Genomic DNA, 25,056 nt, shown 5'->3' with positions numbered 1-25,056 from the left:
GCAGGAGGAGGCGCGGGCCGTGCAGAGCAGCCGTTCCTGTTCCTCGCTGTGAGCTCGGGCGCGGATGCGCCGGGAACCGGTCGCTGCTGGCGCCGCGAGTTCAGCATGATTTGTTGGTTCTCTTGTGCAGCCAGAGACGCGGTAGGTATCGCGGGTCTGGCAGCTCTAGCTGAGCTTTCACGGCCTGGCAGTAATTTACGGCAAAAATGCGAGAGCTGGGGTTGTGCCAACGTCGTGTAGTACTTCTGCTTAATTAGCGAGCGTTGTATCTCCTTAGCAACTCCTCCTGTGGGGAATGTTCCCGCGATGTGAAATGCTCTTGTTAAATATGTAATTATTTAATCACGGAATGGTTTGGGTTGGGAAGGTTCTTATAGCTCATCCCATCCCACCCCTGCCATGGCAGGGACGTTTCCACCATCCTGGGCTGCTCCAAGCTCCAGTGTCCAGCCTGGCCTTGGACACTGCCAGCGATCCAGGGGCAGCCACATCTTCCCTGGGAATTCCCTCCCAGCCCCTCCCAGCCAGGAATTCCTTCCCAATATCCCACCAAATCCTCTGGCAGTGTGAAGCCATTCCCTGTGTCCTGTCCCTTAGTACACCGTCGGCCATGGGTACAAGTTACTGAAGTGTTGGTTTTTTTGGAAGCAATGCTTCTGTTAATCAGAACTTTTGTGAAACGGGAGCGAGGACGGGCTGGGGAGGATTTGGGAGGATTTTCTGTGCGTTTGGGCGGGCTGTGCTGGCAGGTATCAGCTGCAGAGGTGCAGCCCAGCAATCCCACCCCGGGGTGAGATCTCTGTCCCGTAGGGATGGGAAGGAGCCGGGAGGATTGAGGCAGCGCAGAGCTCGATGCTGAGTATGTGACAGTCCCTGAGGTGTTTGACATGAAAAGCTGAGCCCTGCATGAGGAGGTGGATTTGCTGGGCAGGGACATGGCACCGGTGATGTCACCCGTGCAGTGACTCCTCAGGCCTTGGCTTTCAGGCTAATGGATGTGTTAATTGATTGATGAGTCAGTGCTGCACCTCAGCCGGCCAGCGCTGGTGCTAATTGCATTAGTGCTCTATTTTTATTACTCCTGTCACTTCTAGCAGCGTTGGATGGGGTTAGCTGCTGCTAAGCCTTCGTGATTACCGTAATCTCGTTTATTGTGGGAAAGCGGAGTGAAGATAATCACCCGGAGTCCTTAGGGCTGGAAGGGCCCTCTGGAGATCCTCCGGGCCAGCCCCCTGCACCTGGATCAGGGTCACCTGGAGCAGGTGGCACAGGAGCGTGGCCAGGTGTGCTCGGGATGTCTCCAGGGAGGGACAATCCAGCCCTCCCTGGGCAGCTGTGCCAGGGCTCTGCTCCCTCTGTGCAAAGGAGTTCTTCCTCATGTTGAGGTGGAAGTTCTGGTATTTTAGTTTCTGGCCATTGCTTCTTGTCCTGGGTACCGCTGAACAGTGTGGGGTCATCCTCTGACACCCCTTGGAGGTGTATGGATTGATGGGATCCCCTCAGATCATCAGTGCGGCTCCCTTTTACAAACCACTGCAGATGCAGGTGGTGGCAGTGGATTTTTGGGGTTGTTCTTTTTTGTGTACCCTCTTTTGCTTGAACAAACCCTGGGCTGGGGTTACCTGGTTTAATGTTCTTAATCTGAGGAATTTCTGACCCACAGTGAAAAGTAACTTCAACAGGCTGCTTGTGTCTCACCCTTGCCAGCAAATTCTTTTGCTGTGCAGAGTTAGATTTGAATGCACTACTCCTATTTTGAGTGTAATACACCTTTGGAAGCGTTGTTCTTCTGTCAAAAGCTCCTTGAATGTCAAGCCATCAGTGTCCAGCTTGCATGTGAGGTTTCTGTCCCAGACCAGTTTCCTGAAAAGCCCTGGGCCATTCAGAGGGATGCTTTGGCAGGGAAGAGAGCAAACTCCGCATTTGGGGTGGGAGGCTTGGCCTGGGGCCTGAAATTCCAAGTCTGAAGTAAACAAGAGAGGAGTGGGGGGTGTTGGCTGTCTGGGGCCGGATGGGTGCTGATCTAATTATAACTGGCTCGGGCTTTCTCTGCCCTCCGCAGTGCTTTGGGAATTGCAGGCATTTCAAAACTAGCAACTTTGAATTTCTCTCCTCCTGCAGTAGCTGTCCTTCCCTCGAGTATCACACTTAGCTAATTTATGGCCCACTGGACAGTCTGGCACAGCCAGGAAAAGCCATCTCCTGGAGCGTATTTTTAGAGCATCCATTTGTTGTCAGAGCAGGAAAACTGAGCGAAGACAAAGCGAAACAGAATGAGAAAACCCAAAGGAGTTTGATCCTCAAGGTCTCCTTTAGGACCAAAGTGTCTTAACCAGGCTGTCCCAGGCTGTCTGCACGTTCAACACCAACAACAGTGTCACGGGGATGTTGCACAGAAACCCCAAACATCCTGTTCGTGAGCCAAGGTGGATTTTGTTGTGTCCCGTTTTTGGGGATCCACAAACTCACATCTCGGATTCCGTCTCCCAGGTGAACCCAGACTGGAGCAAGTACGATGACAGGTTAATGAAGGCAGCTGAAAGGGGAGATGTGGAGAAGGTTTCGTCCATCCTGGCCAAGAAAGGGGTCAGTCCCACGAAGCTGGATGTGGAAGGGAGATCCGCGTAAGTGACTTCCAGCCCTCTGGGAATGGTGCTGGGAAGCTGCTGAAAATCACATTCCTGCTGCTCTAGAGGCCTTTTTGAGTACAGAAATCTGTGTAATGCCTCATCTAAATCTAGCTTCACTAAGCTGGAATGGGAAAGCCTCAAACAATTCTTCCCTTCCAAGTGTGTAAAGACTCGCTCTTGCCAGGTTTGAATATTAAGGAGAAACTGAGACCACACTGGTATTTCACCTGGTTTGCCGATCCAGGTAAATAATGATTGTTTCTCAAGCAAGTAACCTTGTTCCTTCTGGTAGTATCTGCAGAGCCCTTAACTTTGGATGCTGGCCCCTGTAACGCTTCCCTTACACAGCTGTTGGCTTTCCTGGCCAATATTGCCATTTTCCTGTACAAACCAGCTGTGCCTAAGCAAGGGCTTTTCTCTCTTTGTTTTTTTGTTTTTTAGATTCCATGTTGTAGCATCGAAGGGAAACCTGGACTGCTTGAACACCATCCTGGTGCACGGAGTTGATATCACGGCCACTGATGCTGCAGGTGGGTTTCCTCACAGGCCCACCTGAAAAAGCTGGGTTTCACTCTGGAATAAAGTTAAGCTGAACCACAGGATGGCAAAATACCAATTATTTGTGTGACTTGTTGCTGGTCTTGAGGAAAGTGGCCTTGCCGTGGAATTGGTGAATGCAGCAGAACCTGAGGAATGTGGGTTTGTGCTGCTGTGATTGTGTTTGTAACGTGCCCCAGACTCGGTGGTGAGAACAGTGGGGTAAGAACTGTTTAAAAGGAACTCCAGGTGAGGATTCAAGCGGGAGGTGTTTGTGTGCCCAGCTCAGGAACTCAGAGCTCATCTGTGCCTTCCAGGTAGCCTTGTGTGGTTGCAGAGTTTGTGGAAAGTCTTATGGAAGAGACAGTTAAAAACAGGTGCTAATTTTCAGAATTTAATAGGTTTTACACGAAGCTGAAAACAAGACAATTTACAGAGAATAACCTGGCCTCCTCCTCTTACGGGAGAGTTTATTTATTAAATCCTTGCGTGGAGGCAGTATTTTGAGATTAATTTCACAAATGAACTCGCATCCTCGACTGAAGATTGACCAGAAGAGGAAAAGGCAGTAACAAAGTGAGATGTCGACAGGAGGTGTCACTCACAGCGCAGTCCTCTGTGGCACACGGGGATTGTGGTGCCTCAAATGGGAATATTCATCAGGAATTCGCTCACCCCCAGGGCTGAGCTGCTGTTCTCTGTTTTTCAGGCAGGAACGCCCTGCATTTGGCTGCAAAGTATGGCCATGCTTTGTGCTTGCAGAAGCTCTTGCAGGTACTGAAAATACAGCTTTGTGTCTTACAGCTCTTACACTGAGGGGGGAAAGGTGGCTTTAAATGCTCTGATTCAAAACTGGGATATGTGATTTCTTTCTTAACCAATCAGACTCTTTTGTAAAAATAATTGAGTCATGGGGAAAAGACCTTTTCATGTTAAATACCACATAGGTGCCGAAGGAGGGCTAAAATAAAGAAAATAAACTTATTTTTCTTTCTTTAATTTTTTTCAAAGACCGTCAAATCAAGCTGTAGTTTGTGCTTCTTGAAGAAAATGGGGCTGAGTGTCTTTTAAAGACTGCTGTTCCCTGTCTGAATGCAGTTTAGGAGTGATAACACTGGCTGCTCCAGAGGAGCCTTTGCATCAAAAGCTGGGCATTTAAAGCCACAAACTCTCATTAATGAAACATGAGGGTTGTCTTAGGTTTGTGTGACGTTTATTTTTTCTTCATTTGTTCCTGGTCAGTGTATGCTCATTTGAATTTTTTTTTTTAATGGGTTCTTTTAAACTTTTATTTGATGCATGTGTCCGTGCAGATATAAATGGCCCATTAACTGTGAAAGGTCTAATGAATTGTGCAATTTCTGTGCACAGCCTTACATTTGTTTTACACAAATGTGGATGTTTAGAGCCCTAAAGTGCACAGACCCAGAGCTCTTTCTTTCGTGTCAGTCCCTATATTTGTAGCTCCAAACTTGCATTTTTTTTACTTAAATAGTATTTTATTGCTTTAATTCAAACCTTGAAATACCTAAAGCTGTAAATGGAGTCTGGATTCTGGTTGATAACTGGGATTATTTATTTTAACAGTACAATTGTCCAACAGAGAATGTGGATCTCCAGGGAAGAACTGCTCTCCATGATGCAGGTGAAGGGGTTTGCTTTGCTGGTAACTGTATGGAAATGAAGGTTTAATCAGGGGATTCATTTCCAGATGGGCTGAACGCTTCTCTTGTAATTTTGGTGACTGTAGCAGGAGAGGGTGTTTTACATTGTTACGTGATGTTTGCCCTCAATAATGAACTTAAACAGTTACGGAGCTTGGAGGTCTGAGATGAAATTGAGTGAAATCTTCAAGTATCACCAGCAGAGTTTTGGGGCAGTGCTGAGAGCGGGTTAAGACCCCTTTACTCTGGGTTTTCTGCACCCTCCCTGTGCCGCAGTGTCTGCCACGGGCGGGTTTGATTTCCCTCGGGTGCTGTGAGAGCTGAGCCCTGCAGCCTCGCCAGCCTTTCGCTGGGCTGTGGGCGTTTTGGTGGCGCAGATAACACCCCGGGGATGTGCCTGCAGCCCCCCAGGCTGCTGTCCCAGCACAGCTCCCTCCCTGCTCTCTCCCCAGCCATGTCCGACTGCTCCGCCAGCATCCAGCTGCTCTGCGACCACGGCGCCGCCGTCAACTCCAAGGACGGGGTAAGGGGCTGCCCCCATCCTCCTCCTCCTCCTCCTCCTTCTCCTCCTCCTCCCTGCTGGGCTCCCCCTGCCCGCTCACGCTGTGCCCGTGTCTGTCACCGAGACACACAAAGCAGTCACACGCAGACAAGAGATTTTCACAGAGGTCCTTCCGATTCCAGCTGAGAGAGCCGAGAGAAGAAACCCCTTTGTTTATTTCTTACTTTTTATACATTTGTGGGTCTAGCAGAAGATTGGCTTTTTGGGGTTTCCACCCCTCAGCCTCAGTGGCCAGACCAGTTGTCAGTTACAATTGTTTTCAGGTTAGAAATATGCAAACAAAGGACAGAGAATGAAAAACAAAGGATTTGTTTATGTTACATATGTGGGAAAAGGTAGAGAACTGCTCTGATATTCTACAGTAACTAAAAGATCTGACTCTATTTATGAAATTCAAAAAGGCTCAGAAAAACCAGGGTAACAGTGTCCCTTTGTCCCCCAGGACGGCAGGACGCCGCTGGTGCTGGCCACCCAGATGTGCCGCCCCGCCGTGTGCCAGCTGCTCATAGACAGGGGCGCCGATGTCAACGCCAGGGACAAGCAGAGCAGGTCAGAGGCACAATTTGCTGGGCCTGGAGCTCCTGCAGGAGCTGGGGCGGGAGGGAAAGCTGCCCCCCTTGGCAGAATAGACGTGCCACGTCTGCGGGAGGAGAGCCCGGGCTCTGGCTCGGAAGAGGATCGGCCGATTCAACGCCGCAGATAAACCCGGCCTCTTTTCCTGCTCCTGCTCGCGGCCAAAATATTCCCAGGCTCGCTCTTGGACCTGCACTTGGTTGTTTGAAGGTCCAAAGCAGCCTTTGGGATCAACGTGCACAGTGGGCCGTGGCAAAAGTGGTGCTCTGGCAAGAGTCCATTGGAGATCCCAAGGGAGCTTGAGCTGTTTATTCCTGGGGTCAGGAGAGAGGATTCTATTTGGAGCTGCTGCTTTTGCCAGTTATTTCTTGGAGAATTCCTCCAGGCTGCCGTGGGACAAAGCCTGGCTGCTCACACTGCACGTCCTGCAGCTGGGCAGTGTTTGGGGAAGCTCTGCCGGGGCTCCCAGGCTCCCCCCTCTGCAAAGCTCCTCCGAACTCCTTGCCTGGCGTTTGTTGTGTCTGTTGACATTTGTATCTGGTAGAGGAAACCAAAGTCACGGGAGTTCTCCGGACACGGGGTGGCTTCCAAAGGCAGCACGTCTGTGCTGGTCTCATGGAAATACTGTTATTATGGTGGGTTTGTTCGCTTTTCCCCAAACGTTTAAACATTGCCGGGGTGACTTTTGGGAGCTGTTTCCTCTGTGGGCAGAGGGAAGTGCTTCAGCTGGAGTTTCTGTGGTTGGACACGGGTGTAGGGGTGAGCTCTGTGGAGGGTGCTCTGCGGGATCCCCGATCTCTCCATCCCGCCTCTCTCCCCATCCCAGGACTGCCCTGATGCTGGGCTGTGAATATGGCTGCAAGGATGCCGTGGAGGTGCTGCTCAGGAACGGGGCTGACGTTGCTTTGACCGATGGCCTTGGCCACGACTGCGCTTACTATGCCAGGATTGGGGACAATATTGACATTTTGGCTTTGATTAAAGCTGCCGTTGAGGACTCCGGCAGAGGTAGGAGGGAGCTACAGCACCTTCCTTTGGGTGGAGCTGTGTCCCCAGGAGCTGTTTTGGAGGGCAGCTGTGGTCCTTTGACCACAAAGGTCACAAACTGCCTCTTTGGGAGGGAAAAGCTTTTGGGGTTGTGTGGTTGTAGCGAAGCTTTTAAGGGAGTTGCAAGCTGTGATGCCTCGAGGGCTTAACAGCATTGATCAGGGGGGTTATTTACCCTTATTTATAGAAATAACCTGTATTTTATAGAAAAGCGTGTGGCTGTCTCCATGCTGGATTAATTGGGGCTGTGGTGAGCTGTTTGGGAAGGGGACAGGGCTAGCTGAACGCCTGGCGTCCCGGCACTGGTCTGAATGAAATGCCTTTTGTAACTCCCTGCTTTTGTGGTGCCTTTTTTTTTAGGGAGAGACAGCATCAAGAGAGGGCAGGCTGAGCAGAAGGTACTGGCTGGGGCCCTTTGTTCCCGGGGCGATGGTTGGTGTGGGGCTGGGGTGCAGGTGACCCCCGTCCCAGTGGGAATTCGGGAGGGCTGGGCTCTGGGGAGGCTGGGATGGGCACAGGGGTGTGAAGGAACCTTCTCCTGCTGCCCTGACAGGTCGCCAGCGTGTCCCAGAAGTGGGGCCGGGGCTGTGGAGCACAGGAGGAGCTCAGAGTGTTCCAGAAGGAGCCCAGCACTCAGGTGCGTGGGGAGGATCCTGTGGCTTCCCACAGGGATAATGAGCCAGGGGCACTAGAGCTGAGCTGCTGAAGTGAGCACTAATGATCCCATCGACAAAGGTCGTGTATTGCTGTTTACTTAAAGCCTAATTGCTTGACGTGGAGTGTGGCAATTATGCAGATGAGCTGTAAACTTTTTCAGGGAAAAAAACTGCAGGTTTTTTGGGTAATAAATAGCTGGGAATTGTCCCTGTCTTAACCTTTCCTACCTCTTAACCTTCTGCCTCTGCAGTAAAATCAGTCACAAATGAGGGAAATGTCTTTTTTTTAACGTTCTCAAGCGATGTACGTTTGTGTCATACTAAAAGTAATCAGTGTCATAATTGTTCTAGTAACCAGCATTAATTTTCACATGTCCTTGCAGCTTTCAAAAGGCTGGGCAGGGCTTGGAGTCCTCAGTTAGCTGTTAAATCTGTTGCTTCGGAGTCTTTACCTTTCCCAATGTGTGTGTAGCGTGGGGAGGTGTTTATTTTATTTTATTTTTTTTTAAATTTCATATTTCACTTTGAAGGACTTGGAGCTGGAAAACCGAGACCTGAAGGATCGAATGAGAGAAGTGCAGGAGGAGCAGAGGATGCTGCTGGACAGGATCAGTGGCTTACAGCTGCAGCTGAGTGAGGTAAACCAAGGCTTGGAACACCTGGCTGGAAGTGGGGCACGACCACACCTGGTGCTGCCAGGAAAAGCTCGTGGAGCTGGGCTGTGGTGTCCAGTGCTTTCCTGGGAATCACTGCCACGTGTGTCACTCATCTCCTGCTGGGAAAGCCTTTGTTCTTGTAGCACACTGGAACTGGGAGGGCACTGGTGCTCTGTCCTCCCCTGGCACCCAGACGTTTGAGCAGCAGCATCCGTGGCTCTGCCTCCCGGTGCAGCTGAGCCAGGGGCTGCTCTGGAGGGCTGGGATTTGGGATTTGCTGGACTCCATCTCTCCGTTAACTGTAGCTGGTGTGTGGCAGGGCTTTGTCAGCAGCTGATTTTTCCAGCTGTTACTGGAAGTGGAAGCACGGAGGGGAAAAATAATAAAAATCTTCAATTGGCGGGAAAACAGAGCCAAAGGTTTTCAGCAGGAGTTTCACACCCAAATTTGAAATGCTGATTTAAAAAAAAAAAAAAAAATCCCTCTTTTTGGAGGTGTGTGACCAGTAGAAAGAAAACATAAAGAGGATTTTTTTGTTGTTTTTTTTTGCTTTGTGGAGGCTGTTTCTTTGCTGTATTTTTGTAGAGGTACGTTTACACAGATTCTCCTAAATGTAGCCTGTGGATAGAAAGAATATTTCTTAGTGCAGTCACTGGCTTGTCTGATCTCCTGTTTCAAGCACTGCCTTTATAAAACAAAATTCTTCATAGCCACTTCCCCAAAGTCAGCAAAACTCTTCTGAAAGGCTGCAGTCTGCTGCCTCAGCAGTGTCTGAGCTGGAAAACTGGAGATATTCTAGTTCCCAGAGACATTTGCTCTGTCAGACATCCTTAACTCCTGGCCAGAGAAACAGAAAACAGAGCAATAAGGCTGGATGGAAATTGGAAGGGGGAGCAGTAGGAACTGGGGTGGATTTGTCAGCTGATGAACTCCGTGGGAGCCCCTTGAACATCATTGAGAAAATGATTTGGGGGGGGGATTTCTGTGTTATTTTTGCAGGAGCAAATGTTTGCAGATGGTCTTGAGAATGAGGTAGGAATGGTTGCCTGCAGGTGTGCCAGGACTGGGGAGCAGGGGGAGCAACTCTCTCTTTTCTTTTATTTCCTCTGCACTTTAAAATACGTCACTTGAAAGCTGAGTGAGTTATCTGCTGCTCTGAGTTATCTGCAGCTCCACAGCACTGCTGTGACCACAAATAATTACCGTTCCATTGGCTCCTTCAAGGCACACTCAGGATATTCAGCACACTGTAATATCGAGCATCTCTCTGTAGTGACTTTCAGTAATTCAAGACTAACAAATGTGAATTAATTAAACAGTAGCAGCTTGTGTTGGTGCCTGTTCTTGGCTCACTCTTCAAGACTCCTCCTGTAGAGGAGCAGTCTTGAAGAAGAACTCCAGAAGCAAAAGAATTAGGGATTCTTTCGGTGCTGATCTTGGTTGAAGTTCTGTCTAAACCCCTTAAAACGTTACCTGAGGTTTTACAAACCTCTCCATTCTTGTGGCTGTGGCTATGTGGCACTCCTTCTCTTTCAGAAAGATGAGTTGAAGAAAATCCTGACTACCAAGGAAAAGCAGCAGGAAGAAAGTTTAAGGACTATTGAAGCTCTCAAAGCTAAACTCAAGTATTATGAAGTACGTTGAGTAATTTGAAATGGGAGATAGCAATTGATATTTGCAGTAGGAAATACTTCAGCATTTTAAATTGCTGAAGCTGTTGAATGGTTATCTCATTGCAAAAGCTTTCCCTGCCCCTTCGCCCCTGGTTAACCACAGAGCAGAAATCTGGAATGAATTTTCAGCTTTGCTTTTGTTTCTTGCTCTTTGATTTCAGGGTGACTCCGCGGGGTCTGGAGGTAACCTTGGGAGCAGTAAGTACAGTGAATTGTTAGAGCCTGCTGTCGGTGATGGGTGTTAGGGGGAGGAAGGGGTTTTTTATCATCTCTCCCCACCGCTGGTGTGAAATGCAGCCGGGCCTGGTGCCCAGCCCTGAGCCCCCCGAGCAGAGCTGCGTTTGCAGGATCTCCCAGGGGTGCCTGGCCTTGGGAAGTGTTCCTGGGGACTCAGCTGCGTGCTCTGCTCACGTGAGAACCGAGCTGGGCGGGCTCCAGCTCCCGTGGAGCTGCCCCTGCCTGGCTGTGAGGGGCTGTGGCAGTGTCAGAGCTGCAGTGCAGCAGCTTTGACCTCCAGCACTCGACCTGAGCCCCGGGCTGTGTGAGGAGCAAACCCGTTCCCGTTCCCTGGAGCCCTCCTGCGCGCAGCCCAGCTGCAGCCCTGCCTGGCACTTGTGTGACACGAGGGCTCTTGACAGGTTAGACGCTGTTTGGAGTGTCTGGCTGCCTGGCAGGAGGAGTGGGGTGTGGAGAGCAGGGGATGCTTTCCCTGCTGCGGCCACGTGCAGACGTGAGCTGGGCAAGCTGCCAGCTCTGACCCTTCTGCAGGGCCAGAACCCAGCCTGGCAAAGCACTCCTCTGCTCCTCCTTAGGAGGGCTTTGGCCAGCCTTCCTGTGGGGATTAATTAAGGAGAAGTTGTTTTAATAACGAGTACTTAAACACCAGCCCTTCAGCCTGGCGTGACCCCAGTGACCAGAATAAAGCTGGGCAGGAAAATCAGTGTTCTTGTGATTGTGTTACTGTTTTTAACCAGAGCCTAAACACTGTTTGCTTTGTAAATCCAGGAAAAGAAGATTTATTACTTAAGCAAGGCCAAGCGTTTGCAGTGGAATCTCAGGTAATAAATATTTTACCACTGGAAGAACTCTGAGATGGTCGTGCTGGGAAAGCCAAACGTGCTTATAAATGTGTGTTTATTGCTTCTGAACACACAGTTTTGAGAAATCCTTGCTTTTCCGTGTTTATTTTTAACTGTGGGTGCCCTCTAGAGTCCTGTCTGTGGCAGGGCTGTAAATGCTGGGAGCTGCTGGGTTCTGTCATGGGCTCTCGCTCTCTAAACTGGGGATTCGTCTCCATCATATTTTTCTAATTTAAATTCAGCCAATATTTGAAGATTTCATTTTCCTGCCTGCTTAGGTGATAATTCCCTGACAGTCCTGTTTGACAGCTATCAGCCTTTTAAAAGCAACAATTTGGGTATAATAAACAAGGTCCAGCAGACCCCTGGGGGTGGAATGAGGTGGTCTTGAAGGTCCCTTCCCACCCAAACCCTCCTAGAATTCCAAGTGACTGCATTCCTCAGCCTTCTCAGCAGGAAGGGTTTGTTAACCGTGGCATTCCCTGCTCCGATTCCTTATAAAATTCTTTTCACACACTCGAGGGATGGGAGCAATATCTTAATAAATTAAATTTGTTCTAGCAGATGAGTGATTAAATATGAATGCAGAGCGAGGGCAGTGGAATTAATGCATTAGACCTGCCCCTCTAGGTTTAGGTGGGATATTGGGAAGGGATTGTGCCCTGGGAGGGTGGGGAGGGGCTGGTCTGGAATTCCCAGAGCAGCTCTGGCTGCCCCTGGATCCCTGGAATGTCCCAGGCCAGGTTGGACAGGGCTTGGAGCAGCCTGGGACAGTGGGAGGTGTCCCTTCCAACCCAAACCATTCCATGACTGGGAAGCAGTAATGTGGAGCTAAATTCAAGATTTTTGCTGTTAAAAGCTGAAATATCCGTTCTCTAATAGGGGCGAGAATAACTTCGTGTGATTTTAAGAAAAATGAATCTCTTACGTGTGTTATGCTCGGATCAGCTGGATTTTAGACAGGTCCCATATTAAACAGTGGCAGTTCCCGTATTATTTAATAAGTAACAAACACCTGCACGTGACCTGTCAGGGCTGTGAACTTTTATTTCTTTTTGTGCCCATTTCCCTTCAGTCCAGGTCCATGCTGAGGCCCCTGGAGCTCTCCCTGCCCTCCCAGTCACCCAGCTCAGAGAAGGAAGCTTTGAAGAAGGAGCTGGACAGCCTGAGGAGCTGCTTTGGTGCGGCCAAGGAGGAGATCAGCAAGCTGCAGAGGGAGCTGTCCCTGAAGGCCTCCGAGTGCCGAGCTCTGGCCTCGGAGTGCGAGAGGACCAAGGCGGAGTCGGACGGGCAGGTCAGGCAGCTGGAGGACGCCCTGAAGGACGTGCAGAAGAGAATGTTCGACTCGGAGGGCAAAGTGAAGCAGATGCAGAGCCACTTCCTGGCCCTGAAGGACCACCTGAGCAACGAGGGCAGCGCCAAGGTGACGGAGGAGCTCAAGGAGCAGCTCCGGGAGATGAAAGCCAAGTACGAGGGGGCCTCTGCCGAGGTGGGGAAACTGAGGAACCAGATCAAGCAGAATGAGCTGCTGGTGGCAGAGTTCCGGAGGGACGAGGGCAGGCTGCTGGAGGAGAACAAAACGTTGCGGAAGGAGCTGGCGAGGTCGGAGACGGAGAGAGAGGAAAGGGGCAGGAGCGTCGCGGAGCTGGAAGGGCAGCTCGGAGAGGCAGCGGCCAAACTGGCCCAGTCCGTGAGCGCCGAGGAGTTTGAGAAGGTGAAGAGCTCGCTGGCGAACGAGGTGAACGAGAAAGCGAGGAGGCTGGCAGAGCTGGAAGGGGAGAGCGAGAAGCTGCGGGCGGAGGTGGTGCTTTTACAGAGGGAGTCTGAGAGCCAGAGAGCTCAGCTGGCACAGAGGGTGAAGCCGGAGGAGCACGAGCAAATGAGGAGCGGGTTTGAGCAGAGGAAAGAGGAGCTGGGGAAGGCGATTTCTGAGCTGTCGCAGAAGAACGAGGCTCTGCAGAAGGAACTTGAAAGATGGCAGGCTGATAACAAGGTGCTGAAGCAGCAAGTCCAAGTGCTGAAAACGGAAATTAAAAGCCAGAATGTGCCTTTAAAAATTCATGAGGAGTTGAAGAAAACAAACGATCTGGCGGTGGGTGACCTGACAAAAAAGCTTTTTGAAATAACAAAGAAGTACAACGAAAGCAAAGCAGAAGCTGAGAAGTTGCTGGCGGAGAAGAATGACTTGAGTGAGAACATCAGCCGCTTGCAAGCTGTGTACCTGTCTCCAGAGCAGCACAAGGAAGAGGTGGAAGCTTTAAAATCTAATGGGATCGAGCTCGAAAAGCAGCTTGCTGAGCTTCAGAAGAGGTACGAGGAGGAGCAGGAGAAAGTGGGCAAGCTGGCGGCTGAGAACACGGGCCTGAGGGAGACTCTGAGGGATCAGTACGTGCTGGCCACCACGCACGAGGAGGTTAAAACTGCCCTGAACAGCACCCTGGAAAAGACCAACGGGGAGCTGGCAGATCTGAAGGGCAAAATCGGAGAGATAAAGCAAGAGTTCGTGAGGGTGAACGAAGAAAATGGAGCTTTGAAAAGCAAGGTGAAGCTCTTACAGAACCAACTGAAAACCGAGTACATAAGTTTAAAAGATCACGAAGGCGCGGTAAGTACTTTAAATAAAAGCGTGCAAGAGCTGCAGGAGAACAATGCCGCCCTGAGGGCCGAGCGTCAGAGGGGGCAAGACGAGATCTCACAGCTGCACGCAGAAATCGAGGCCCAGAAGAAGGAGCTGGACACGATTCAGGAGTGCATCAAGTCCACGTACGCCCCAGTGGCCTCCTTCGAGGACAGGGAGCAGAGCTTCGAAGCCACGGTGAAGGAGCTGAGGGCCCGGCTGCAGGAGCAGGAGCAGAGGTGCAGAGAGAGCGAGGAGGAGGCGCGGAGGTGCCGAGAGGAGAACGAGCGGCTCAGGGGCGGGGCGGCGTCCGTCCGGGACGACCTGCAGCACGGCCACGTCCCGGCCGAGCAGGGCCGCGAGCTGGAGCGGCCGTGCGCCGGCGGCGTGCAGGACGTCCTCCTGCAGCTCAGGGCTCTGCTCGGCGAGCACGCGGCGGGGCAGGAGGAGCAGCGCCAGCCCCAGCCGCTCCCGGCGGAGCCCGCGCGGGCGCTGAGGGAGGCCCTGGGCCGCACCGTGCAGGAGCTGCGCCAAGCCCTGAGCGGGAAGGAGGAGCGCTACGGCCGGGAGAGGCTCCGAGTCGGGGAGCTGCAGCGGGAGCTGGCCGAGCTGAAGGGCTCCTCGGTGCCTCGGGCGGAGTACACCCAGCTGAAGGAAGCGCTGGAAGGAGAGGTGGCGGCCGTCAAGGCCAGCCTGGAGGAGAAGGAGGAGGAAGCCCAAGCCAAGGGCCGGGAGGTGCTGAGGCTGCAGGAGGAGCTGCGGCTGAGCCGGCAGAGCCTGGCCGAGCTGCAGAGCAGGGAGGCGGCGGCCCTGGAGGAGTACGGCTCCGTGAGGAGCGCCCTGGAGGCCCAGGTCAGCAGCATGGCTGCCAGCCTGGCCAGCATGAGCCACAAGTACGAGCAGGCCTGCCAGGAGGCTCTGCAGGCCAGGAGGAGCGAGCTGTCCCTCAAGGACGAGAAGGAGCTGCTCCAGCTGCGGAGCTGCAGCATCGAGCAGGAGATCAAGGAGCAGAAGGAGAGGTGCGACAAGTCGCTGACGACCATTATTGACCTGCAGAAGAGGATCCAGGAGTCTGCTAAGCAGGTGGAAGCCAAGGACAACAAGGTGAGACCCGGGGTTCGCGCTCCCGACGCGCTCGGGGCCCGGGCTGCAGCTCCTGAGGTGTTCCAGCACCACGCCGTGCTGAGCATTAGGTGCCCAGGGATGGCCCAAAGCAGCTCAAGTCCTGATTTTACACTGTACCAAGTTTTTCCAGTCCCTTACACGGTCTGGGCGTTGTGCAGTATTTAAATTCAGTTAAAGCTTCAGGTTTCTGGGGGTATCAGCTCCTCCTTGCACCAGAGCTGTGCTTGTTGGGCATCTCTGACTCGCCTTCTGAAGGCTCTTCCTAGAAGTTAGGCCTGGAATATCCTTAGATCCTCCCTTTTCTCAGTCCCTCGTGTCCCTGCCGACCTGCAGGGTCTGTGCCCGGCACGCCCCAGGGAGCACAGTGGGAACCAGCGCGTCAGGGAGGTAAAACCCTCTCTTAGCAAGCTGGGACAAAGACCCCGCAGCGCTTGTTGGGCTTCATCAGACTTGAAAGAACGTCAGAAGAGCAGTTTGCAGTGAGACATCCTTAAATGGTGTTTTCTGTGGGGTGGGGCTTTTTTTTGTTGTTTTTTTTAAAGATAACAGAGCTGCTGAACGACGTGGAGCGGTTAAAGCAGGCTCTCAACGGCTTGTCCCAGCTGACATACACCACTGGGATCCCCTCCAAGAGGCACAACCAGCAGGTGGAACTGCTCCAGAGCCAAGTGAAAGCACTCCAGCAGCAGCTGGCTGTAAGTGCTCGCACAAGGTGTTGTCTGACGTGCGGTAGCATTGCTTAATTGCTTGTGTAAACAGGGAAATCTGCGTGTGCCCGCTGCAGCAGGGGCTGGGGCTGCAGCTCCACTTCACAACTGCAGCATTTTGTTGGGGTTTCTTTAATTGGGTTGTTGCTGCTCTGTGATTTTTTTTCCTGCTTTCCTCTTCGTTTTGAGTTGCAACGCTTTGGCAGCTTTTCCAGATGAAAAAAGAATGTGAGCAGAGTTAGGAGAATTTGTGTTTGTGGGACACTCTGCTGTAGTCCTGCCAAGACCATTTCTGAGTGCAGGCTCAGTCAGTCCTTCCAGCCCTGTGTTTTTGCTCACCTCGAAAGGCTGAGGTGGTGATTTGTTGTGGCCTGGGCTCGTGTTCCTGTGCCTGCAAGCCCTGAGTGTGCTGTTTGTCACGAGGCACTGACAGAGCAGGGGACACGTCCTGAGTGCTGGGATTCTGTGGCTTCGGCAAAGCTCGTTATTAAAGCTGTGTCTGAGCAAAGTGAGTTCTTCTGCTCCTGCTCAGATTCACCAAGACTTTGCAGGGTTGGTTCTTAGAAGGCAAAGTGTTCTAAAACACTTGGTTTTAACCAAGTAGCTGATGCTGGTGATGGAACAAGTGTGCAGGGCCAGGAGCTGGGCTCTGCTGGTCCCTTCCAGCTGAGGATATTCTGTGATTCTGTCGTCTCAGCTCCTGCCTGGCTCTGGCTGCCTCCCAGCAAAAAGAACAGGGACTTTTTTTTTTTTTTCCTTGATTAGCGGAGGGTGTAAAACTTTAACCTGGAAATTCAGCTGTGGTTGGTCTGGCAGTGCCCAAAACCAGGGGCAGAGGGCTGGGAGGGGAAGGAGCAGAGGTTCTAGATGTGAGTGATGCCTAAGAAGGCTGACCTGAAACAGAGCTGGAGAATAAAGCAGCTGCTTATTGGAAGACCTTTAGGGTACACCGTGGGCAGGACAGGAGCGTGGCCAGGGCTGCACCCAGGGTGGACCAAGAATGGGCAGAAAATGGGCACAGAATGGGCACAAAATGGCTGACTGGCTACGAGATCTCACCTTTTTATAAGTTTTGGTCCATTTGCACGTTGGTGTTTAATTGTCCAATTCCAGCTCCAGGTTGTGAGGTCCCATCCTTCTCATTTTCTCTCTTCAATCCACCGCTGTTTATACTTTTGGGCCGAAAATTCTCCTTGGTGTGCAGCAGAAGGATTTGTTCTGTGTCCCTGCTGCGTGCAGAGAGCTGAGTGACCCTGACTGTGAGCTCAGAGCTGCGCCCTGGGCGGCGCAGAACCTGCAGGTGTGGAAGCTGAAGCTCGGGGCAGGAGCAGGACCTCAGCGGGTGTCCCTGTTGTGTCTCCTAGGACGCCAAGAGGCAGCACCAGGAGGTTGTGTCTGTGTACCGCACGCACCTGCTCAGCGCGGTCCAGGTGAAGTGGGGCGGCGCCCCGGTGCCGGGAGGGGCTGGGCGGTGCCGGGGTGGATTCTCCGCGTTCGTGACGGCTCTTTGCTCCCCCAGGGCCACATGGACGAGGACGTGCAGGCTGCCCTGCTGCAGATCATCCGCATGAGGCAGGGCCTGGTCTGCTGACGCGTGCCGCTGGCGGGACCCCGGCGTGGGTGCTGCACGGGTGATGCTGACACGGCTGCAGCCGCACGAAACACCCCTCAAAGCTGAAGCATTTTCTTCTCCTCAAACACTAAATCAGGCCTGCGGCGTTCGGGGCCTGACGCTCTTTTTGTGAGGTGGGGAAAAGGCGCAGAACATCTGTCAAAAGTGATGGCACGGAGGTTAGGTGAATTATTTCAATGTCTGATTGACCACTTATTAAAGCAGGGCCCGTACCCAGGAGCTCCAGTTGATCCTTGAACTTGAACTCTCACGGGGTGGTTAAAAATAAACTGTGCAGAGGAGTGTGGCTGAGCGCTGTAGCTGTGCATGTCCCGTAACGATTAAGAGAAAGTGGCTCGTTTGTCACACGGCCTGAGCAGGATGTGCTGTCACACATAGGTGTAATACAACACACCGGAAGGAGTTTCCCTGTCTCTCGTAACTTGGCTGGCCGAGTTACAGCCTTTATTTAATATATAAGCTTAAGATTTAGTGCCTTTGCTTCTACAAGACTTGAGAAAATCAGGATTTCTCCATCCGAACACTAACACTCCCTCGCCCCGGACTGCTCCTGGGTGCGTCAGCCCCGACTCCTGCAGGCTGGGGTGGCCTGGTTTGGGGAGCAGCAGCCGGATCCGAGGTCCTGCTGCTGCGGAATTCCCTTCTCCCTCATCAGGGTGGGACTGAGCAGCCCACCGAGGCACTTTGGGAGCTGCCTGATTTTCAAACAGCAGCTGATGGAAGCCTGAGCTGCCAATGATGTGCTTTAATCTAATTTATGGTGGGGAGATGGCGGTAGCGAGGATTAATGAGAGGGGAATTTTTTAATTGCTGCGGTCTCCCCGTGAAACACGAGGCTTCATTTTTTTAACTGAAGGATGGTTTCCATAAAGAAGTTTTATGAAGAAAAGAAAAACCCCCAAAAAACAACAAACCCATGAAATCTTTTAGTGTTTTTAGCGTTCAAGGGAAGTCTTTGAAAAACGAGCCTGTTAACGAATGGGGCTGTTTGAGTTGAGTGCTGACCTCAGTCTGCTTTTTAAAAGCCTTTGCTGATAACCACCAAGGGCGAATGTGGCATCCTGATGCAGAAAAGCCAAACTTCCTCTCCATACCCCTGAAAAATGAGGGCTGAAGTCAGAGTTCCCTGCTTTGTGTTCTTTGGGCTCCTTTTCTTACGGCAGAGTTGTGTTTATCTCCCTTTTCTCTCCCTTTTTGGGCAGAGTCTTGTAGGGTTGGAGAGGCCACGTGGAGGCTCCAGACAGTGATGGATGTGCAGGGCGGGTTTTATATAGAAATACCCTTAATATATTTACTAAATAACGTGTCTGTAGTAAAACAGATCTGCTGCTGCTCTCCTTTAGTTTCTTAGAGGACTATTACAGAAAGCATCTCAGAGTGAAGGGTTACTTTTTAGCCAAATTCTTTTAGGGTTGCATTACTTGAAGCTCACTGGAGAGGATTTGTTTTGTTGTACTAACTGGCCTATTTTGATACCATATTTCCTCACCCAGCGAGTTCTAGGTATGGTTTTTTTTTTTTTTTTCTCCCTAAATCTCTCCCGTATTACAACACCAATAAAACGCTTTCTTCTTATTATTTTTTTTTCTTTTTTTTTTATTTGCGTTGTAGTGGTCAGTTCTTTCTAGGGTCGAGAAACAAGGGGGTGTAGAGTTCTGAGCTTTTGCTGGGTGTGGGTTGTGTCGGTCCTGGGGAGGTGTGGGGGTGATGCTCGTGGCGTGAGTGGACTCCAGGACGGCGTGGATGAATGTAGACGAGAGGTCTCTGAAGCTGGGTTTTGGAAGATGAGGTTTATTGTCAGGGATGTGAGGCCCTGCTCTGAGCTGCCAGACTGCAGCTCGTGGCAAGGCCCAGGGAGAGGTTGGGAGTGGGGGAGAGCAAAAAGCAAAGAGCAAAAAGCAAAGAGCAAAGAGACCAGCCCATCCTCGCAGCCCCCTGATAAGGGCTCTCGAGGTGGGCTGGGACAGGGCTTGTGCCAATGGGGTCACAGATACCTGATGCTTCAGGGGAGGGTCACAGGTGTGGGATGAACCATACATTGTGGGTGAGACAGAACATTCCCTTTGACCTCTGGGTCTGGCTGCAGGTGACCTTCAGCTGCTCACATCGCTGTTTTCCCAGACACCCAGTAGCTAGGGCATCTCAAACATCAAAACTCGCTTTCGATTCCATCTCGCTTACAGGACTCACATTCTCAGAATATAAAAGCAGTCATATTTATAGGGCTTTCTGGCTTCATCCTCCCCAGCAGGCGTGGGGCTGATGCTCGTGGCGTGAGCACGCACCCAGGGCCAGCAGCGAGGGGAGGTCACCAGAATGTCAAATGCCACCAGAGCAGCGCCTGCAGCAGCAGCAGCAGCGCCGCATTAACGAGGTAATGGAGCCTGGAGCTGCTGCTGGCACGGGCTCCTCTTGTGTAACAGCTCTCTGGAAAGGGAATTCTGCCTTTTTTCTTTTTTTTTTTTTTTTTTTTTTGTCTCCAGGAGCTGGCTGGGAATGCTGGGAAGCTGGAGTTTACTGCTTTTGTCATCTCGTGCCTGTGTTGCTCTGCCAGCTCAGAAAATTACCTTTTAATAGGAGGGCCGTGCATGTAATTGTCACGGCCATTAGGTCAGATGGATTTTACAGGAAGAGAAAAAGATGGTGAGCGTTTAAGGGCCATTAAACTGCGCGGGGTTTCATTGGTGGGCTGCAGCCTCCGAGGCAGCGCCGCGCCGGCGGGGATATTTATTTTTACATTTGCGGAGCAGGGGAGGGAATGGGCTGCCGAGGAAAATAGGGCATGGAAATGGGCTGGTTTTCCACTCGGTGAGCAGCTAGTTTTATTTCATAATAATTAGTTTTACACTTCATTAAGTGATGGGGGGGGGGGTTTGCTTATGTACTTTAAGAATACAGCAGAGAAGATTTAAGAATTCTCAGCAGGGCATCGAGTTACGGTTTTGTAATGTAATGAGGAATTTCAGAGGGAGCTGGGATCTGAGGAGGAATCAGGACCGGGATAAGAATCAGTGTGAGTCCAGAGGCACCTCTGGCTGTCCTTGTCTCACCGTGCAGCTCGCTGGGGTTTGGGAGGTTTTGACTTCTGTCCCCGGGCGTCACCGAGACACACAAAGCAGCCACACACAGTCAGGAGGTTTTGCAGAGCAGAGGTTTCTCCGTCCAGCCCAAAAGCTGAAATCCCGGCGGAGAGAGAGCCTCTTTGTTTTATTTCTTACTTTTTATACATTTGTGGGTCTAGCAGAAGATTGGCTTCTGGGGTTTTTCACCCCTCAGCCAAGTGGCCAGACCGATTGTCAGTTACAGTTGTTTTCAGGTTAGAAATATGCAAACAAAGGACAGAGAATGAAAAACAAAGGATTTGTTCATGTTACATCTGTGGGGAAAAAGGTAGAAAGCTGCTCTTAATATTGTACAATAACTAAAATGATCTGACTCCATTTAAGAAAATCAAAAGGCTCAGAGAAACCAGGGTAACACCTGCGGATGAACAGGTGAGAAGTGCTGCAGGATCCCGGGGGAGGGACAGAACTCGGACATTCGGGAGTGGTTTCTCCTGCTGGGGTTGGGAAGAGCTCCAGCCCAGCCCAGGCAGCACCTCGGGGTGCTGGGGGGAGAAGTGGGGCGCGGGAGGCTCTGGCAGGGGCTTGCAGGGAAGGGTTTGGCTGCAGTTCAAGTGCAGCAGATCCTGCAGGGCCTTCAAGAGCTCCTCTTACAGGAGCCAGGACCTGGAATTTGACAGCAGGGACCCTGGCATTCCCAGGGCTGAGATCTGTGTTTTCCTGGGATTCCCAGGGGTGAGATCCACGTTTTCCTGGAGCTCCCAGGGCTGAGATCCGTGTTTTCCTGGAGTTCCTAGGGGTGAGATCCACGTTTTCCTGGAATTCCCAGGGGTGAGATCCGTGTTTTCCTGGAGTTCCCAGGGGTGAGATTGTGTTTTCCTGGAGTTCCCAGGGGTGAGATCGTGTTTTCCTGGAATTCCCAGGGGTGAGATCCATGTTTTCCTTGCCTGGAAGGGAATGTCCCCGTCTCCTCTCCTGGGCTGTGGGCAGCTGCTCTGAGCTGCAGCTCCTTGGAGCTGTCAGATTCCCCCAAATCCGGATCCAGTCAGCTCTGGGTGTGGATCTCAGCCCGTCAGGCTCCAGCCTCGAGCTGTCGGAGGTTTTGGAGGTGCTGTGCTGGATCCTCCACACAGAGCCCGAGTGGGACGGGGCCCTGGGACCTTGCTGCTCCCCCGTGCTCCTGACGACATCCACAGCAATCCCCTGTGCCTGTGACATCTCTCACATCCCACTCCTGCTAAAAGGTGGAAAAGGGAGAGGAATCAGTGGGCACCGCAGCAGGGCCTCGCTGGGATGAGAGGGAGTTCCTTGGCAAGCAGCAGAGCCTGGCAGGGGAGGGAGGGCAGGAAAGGCTGGCAGGATTCACCTGGAGACAGGGAAGGGTGTGAAGATGCAGTAATTTGGCAGCTTTGAAGAATTCAGGCAGCTTGCCTTTTGCTTTTTCCTCTCCTGAGTGAGGACAGGAGAGCCTGAGGGAGAGGATGCAGGGGGAGGGCTCTGGAGATTCCCTGGGGCGCATCCACAGGGGAATGCACAAGCAGAGAGGGGCAAGGACACACCCTGGGGCCAGAGGACGGGGTTGGATGGGAGGTTGGGGAGGGACAAAACCTCCCCTGTCACCTTTGCAGTATCTCCAGTGCAGTGGATGGGGACTCCAGGGACACATTGGGAAGTAAATTACATGGAACAAATAAACCAATCTGTTCCCAAAGCGCTCCTGTGCCTTTGAAAAGACCCACACTCACCGACTGCTGGGGATCTTTAAGGGTATTTTATATTTTAATCCATCCCATTGTCTTTCTTTCCTTAAGGTCGACTGAACAAACCCCACCCAGCACCGGGGGCTGCCTGGGGCAGTCTGTGCTCAATCCCTGCATTCCAAATACCCCTTGGAGAAGGCTCTGCTGGCCCCAAACCTGAGCCCTGGGGGCACCTGGAGCTGGGCCCTGGCCCAGAGCAAGGAAAGGTCACTTTGGAGCCACTTTGGGCAGTTGTCCCCTTCTCCTGTCCCCACCCAGCCTGGCCTTGGGCACTGCCAGGGATCCAGGGGCAGCCACAGCTGCTCTGGGCACCCTGTGCCAGGGTCTGACCTCCTCCCAGGGAACAATTCCTGCCCAAAATCCCATCCATCCCTGCCCTCTGGCACTGGGAGCCATTCCCTGTGTCCTGTCCCTCCATCCCTTGCCCTGGAGGAGTATTTGGGGCCCTGTTCCAGGTGTGTTTGGGGCTCTGTTCCCGGTGTGTTTGGGGCTCTGTCCCTGGTGTGTTTGGGGCTGTGTTCCAGGTGTGTTTGAGGCTCTGTTCCAGGTGTGTTTGGGGCTCTGTCCCCAGTGTGTCTGGGGCTGTTCCAGGTGTGTTTGGGGCTGTGTTCCAGGTGTGTTTGGGGCCCTGTTCCAGGTGTGTTTGGGGCTGTGTTCCCGGTGTGTTTGGGGCTGTTCCAGGTGTGTTTGGGGCTGTGTTCCAGGTGTGTTTGGGGCTGTGTTCCAGGTGTGTTTGGGGCTGTCCCTGGTGTGTTTGGGGCCCTGTTCCAGGTGTGTTTGGGGCTGTGTTCCAGGTGTGTTTGGGGCTGTGTTCCCGGTGTGTTTGGGGCCCAGTCCCTGGTGTGTCTGGAGCTCTGTCCCTGGTGTGTTTGGGGCTGTGTTCCAGGTGTGTTTGTGGCTCTGTTCCAGGTGTGTTTGGGGCTGTGTTCCCGGTGTGTCTGGGGCTCTGTCCCAGGTGTGTTTGGGGCTGTGTTCCCGGTGTGTTTGGGGCTGTGTTCTCGGTGTGTTTGGGGCTGTGTTCCAGGTGTGTTTGGGGCCCTGTTCCCGGTGTGTTTGGGGCTGTGTTCCAGGTGTGTTTGGGGCTGTTCCAGGTGTGTTTGGGGCTGTGTTCTCGGTGTGTTTGGGGCTGTGTTCTCGGTGTGTCTGGGGCTGTTCCAGGTGTGTTTGGGGCTGTGTTCCAGGTGTGTTTGGGGCTCTGTTCCAGGTGTGTCTGGGGCTCTGTTCCAGGTGTGTTTGGGGCCCTGTTCCAGGTGTGTTTGAGGCTCTGTCCCTGGTGTGTCTGGGGTTCTGTTCCCGGTGTGTTTGGGGCCCTGTCCCTGGTGTGTGTGGGGCTGTGTTCCAGGTGTGTTTGGGGCTCTGTTCCCGGTGTGTTTGGGGCTGTGTTCCAGGTGTGTTTGGGGCCCTGTTCCCGGTGTGTTTGGGGCTGTGTTCCAGGTGTGTTTGGGGCTGTTCCAGGTGTGTTTGGGGCTGTGTTCTCGGTGTGTTTGGGGCTGTGTTCTCGGTGTGTCTGGGGCTGTTCCAGGTGTGTTTGGGGCTGTTCCAGGTGTGTTTGGGGCTGTTCCAGGTGTGTTTGGGGCTCTGTTCCCGGTGTGTTTGGGGCTCTGTCCCCGGTGTGTTTGGGGCTCTGTTCCAGGTGTGTTTGGGGCTGTTCCAGGTGTGTTTGGGGCTGTGTTCTCGGTGTGTCTGGGGCTGTTCCAGGTGTGTTTGTGGCTCTGTTCCCGGTGTGTTTGGGGCTGTTCTCGGTGTGTTTGTGGCTCTATTCCCGGTGTGTTTGGGGCTGTGTTCCCAGTGTGTTTGGGGCTCTGTTCCCGGTGTGTTTGGGGCTGTGTTCCAGGTGTGTCTGGGGCTCTGTTCCAGGTGTGTTTGGGGCCCTGTCCCTGGTGTGTCTGGGGCTGTGTTCCAGGTGTGTTTGGGGCTGTTCCAGGTGTGTCTGGGGCTCTGTTCCCAGTGTGTTTGGGGCTCTGTTCCCGGTGTGTTTGGGGCCCTGTCCCTGGTGTGTCTGGGGCTGTGTTCCAGGTGTGTTTGGGGCTGTCCCAGGTGTGTTTGGGGCCCTGTTCCAGGTATTTCTGGCTCTGTGTTTGGGATCACCTGGGTCCAATCCGTCTCTCCCGCAGGATCCCGTCGGTGCCTCGCTGGAGCAGCTGCCAGGGGCAGTGCCCGTGGGGGCAGAGGAGGTCCCTGCTTGTCTGGAGCAGGGTGAGGACAGAAGTGAGGACAGAGGTCACTGCCCTGGCACGGGGCCTGCCTGGGCAAAGTTGATGTGCCAAGCCTTGGGAATGTGTTTGATCTGGCTCGGGGAGTTTGATCAGCGCTTCTGGGCTCCACTTCCAGCATTTCCATCCTGGGTCAGACACCTCCTGGCACAAAGGCGATGAAAACACTGACAAGGGCACTCCAGGCTCGTCCCTCTCTGGCTGTTGTGTCACAATCCGCTCTGATTTCTGCTCTCAGCCCTCTGAGGTGACGTTTCTGTGCAGGTTTGGGCTGTTCAGGTGCCCATTGTCTCCAGATCCTTTTTGGGGCCAGGAGGGGCTCTGTGATCTTCTAGGAAAGATCAGAACTAGAGGGGGCTAGACCCGACCTAGCAAAGCTGCTCTTCCAGCAGCGGGGGAAAAGGGTCTGGCTCTTCCCAGCTCCTGTCAGATCCTCCTCTGGCAGCTGCAGGTTCCTTGAGTGGTTTCAGAGGCATTTAATTGTTTTGTTACCCCCTGGCTCCTGCCTGCAGGCTCTGCCAGAGCTGCTGCTCTGCCCCGTGCCTCCTCCAGCTCCTCCAGCTCCCATCCCTGAGTTCCAGAGCTGCTGCTCTGTCCCGTGCCTCCTCCAGCTCCTCCAGCTGCCATCCCTGAGTTCCAGAGCTGCTGCTCTGTCCTGTTCCTCCCCCAGCTCCCATCCCTGAGTTCCAGAGCTGCTGCTCTGCCCTGTGCCTCCTCCAGCTGCCATCCCTGGGCTCCAGAGCTGCTGCTCTGCCCCGTGCCTCCCCCAGCTCCCATCCCTGAGCTCCAGAGCTGCTGCTCTGTCCCATGTCTCCTCCAGCTCCTCCAGCTGCCATCCCTGAGCTCCAGAGCTGCTGCTCTG

The 25,056-nt window shown here is 52.8% G+C and overlaps 1 protein-coding gene across 2 annotated transcripts in view; it reads left to right on the top strand.

Annotated features, from left to right (window-relative positions):
• Window positions 1-18,737, top strand: part of UACA (uveal autoantigen with coiled-coil domains and ankyrin repeats) — a 28,411-nt gene extending 9,674 nt beyond the window's left edge. The window contains exons 2-19 of one of the 2 annotated variants that reach the window (XM_040077479.1): window positions 2,491-2,624; window positions 3,072-3,160; window positions 3,877-3,941; window positions 4,755-4,812; window positions 5,284-5,354; window positions 5,836-5,942; window positions 6,793-6,974; window positions 7,374-7,411; window positions 7,567-7,650; window positions 8,200-8,307; window positions 9,325-9,357; window positions 9,862-9,960; window positions 10,160-10,196; window positions 11,004-11,056; window positions 12,153-14,798; window positions 15,362-15,514; window positions 16,891-16,956; window positions 17,046-18,737. In XM_040077479.1, coding sequence (XP_039933413.1) covers window positions 2,491-2,624; window positions 3,072-3,160; window positions 3,877-3,941; window positions 4,755-4,812; window positions 5,284-5,354; window positions 5,836-5,942; window positions 6,793-6,974; window positions 7,374-7,411; window positions 7,567-7,650; window positions 8,200-8,307; window positions 9,325-9,357; window positions 9,862-9,960; window positions 10,160-10,196; window positions 11,004-11,056; window positions 12,153-14,798; window positions 15,362-15,514; window positions 16,891-16,956; window positions 17,046-17,117 — 4,095 coding nt within the window. In that variant the 3' untranslated portion in view covers window positions 17,118-18,737. The remainder of the gene's footprint in view (window positions 1-2,490; window positions 2,625-3,071; window positions 3,161-3,876; window positions 3,942-4,754; window positions 4,813-5,283; window positions 5,355-5,835; window positions 5,943-6,792; window positions 6,975-7,373; window positions 7,412-7,566; window positions 7,651-8,199; window positions 8,308-9,324; window positions 9,358-9,861; window positions 9,961-10,159; window positions 10,197-11,003; window positions 11,057-12,152; window positions 14,799-15,361; window positions 15,515-16,890; window positions 16,957-17,045) is intronic. The other variant, XM_040077480.1, reaches the window with a different exon arrangement.
• The last annotated feature ends 6,319 nt before the right edge of the window (window positions 18,738-25,056 follow it).

The sequence above is a fragment of the Hirundo rustica genome, chromosome 13 (assembly GCF_015227805.2).
Source record: "Hirundo rustica isolate bHirRus1 chromosome 13, bHirRus1.pri.v3, whole genome shotgun sequence".
NCBI classification, from domain to species: Eukaryota; Metazoa; Chordata; class Aves; order Passeriformes; family Hirundinidae; genus Hirundo; species Hirundo rustica.
Note: the sequence above shows the minus strand (reverse complement) of the source record. Positions and strands in the feature narration are given on the sequence as shown.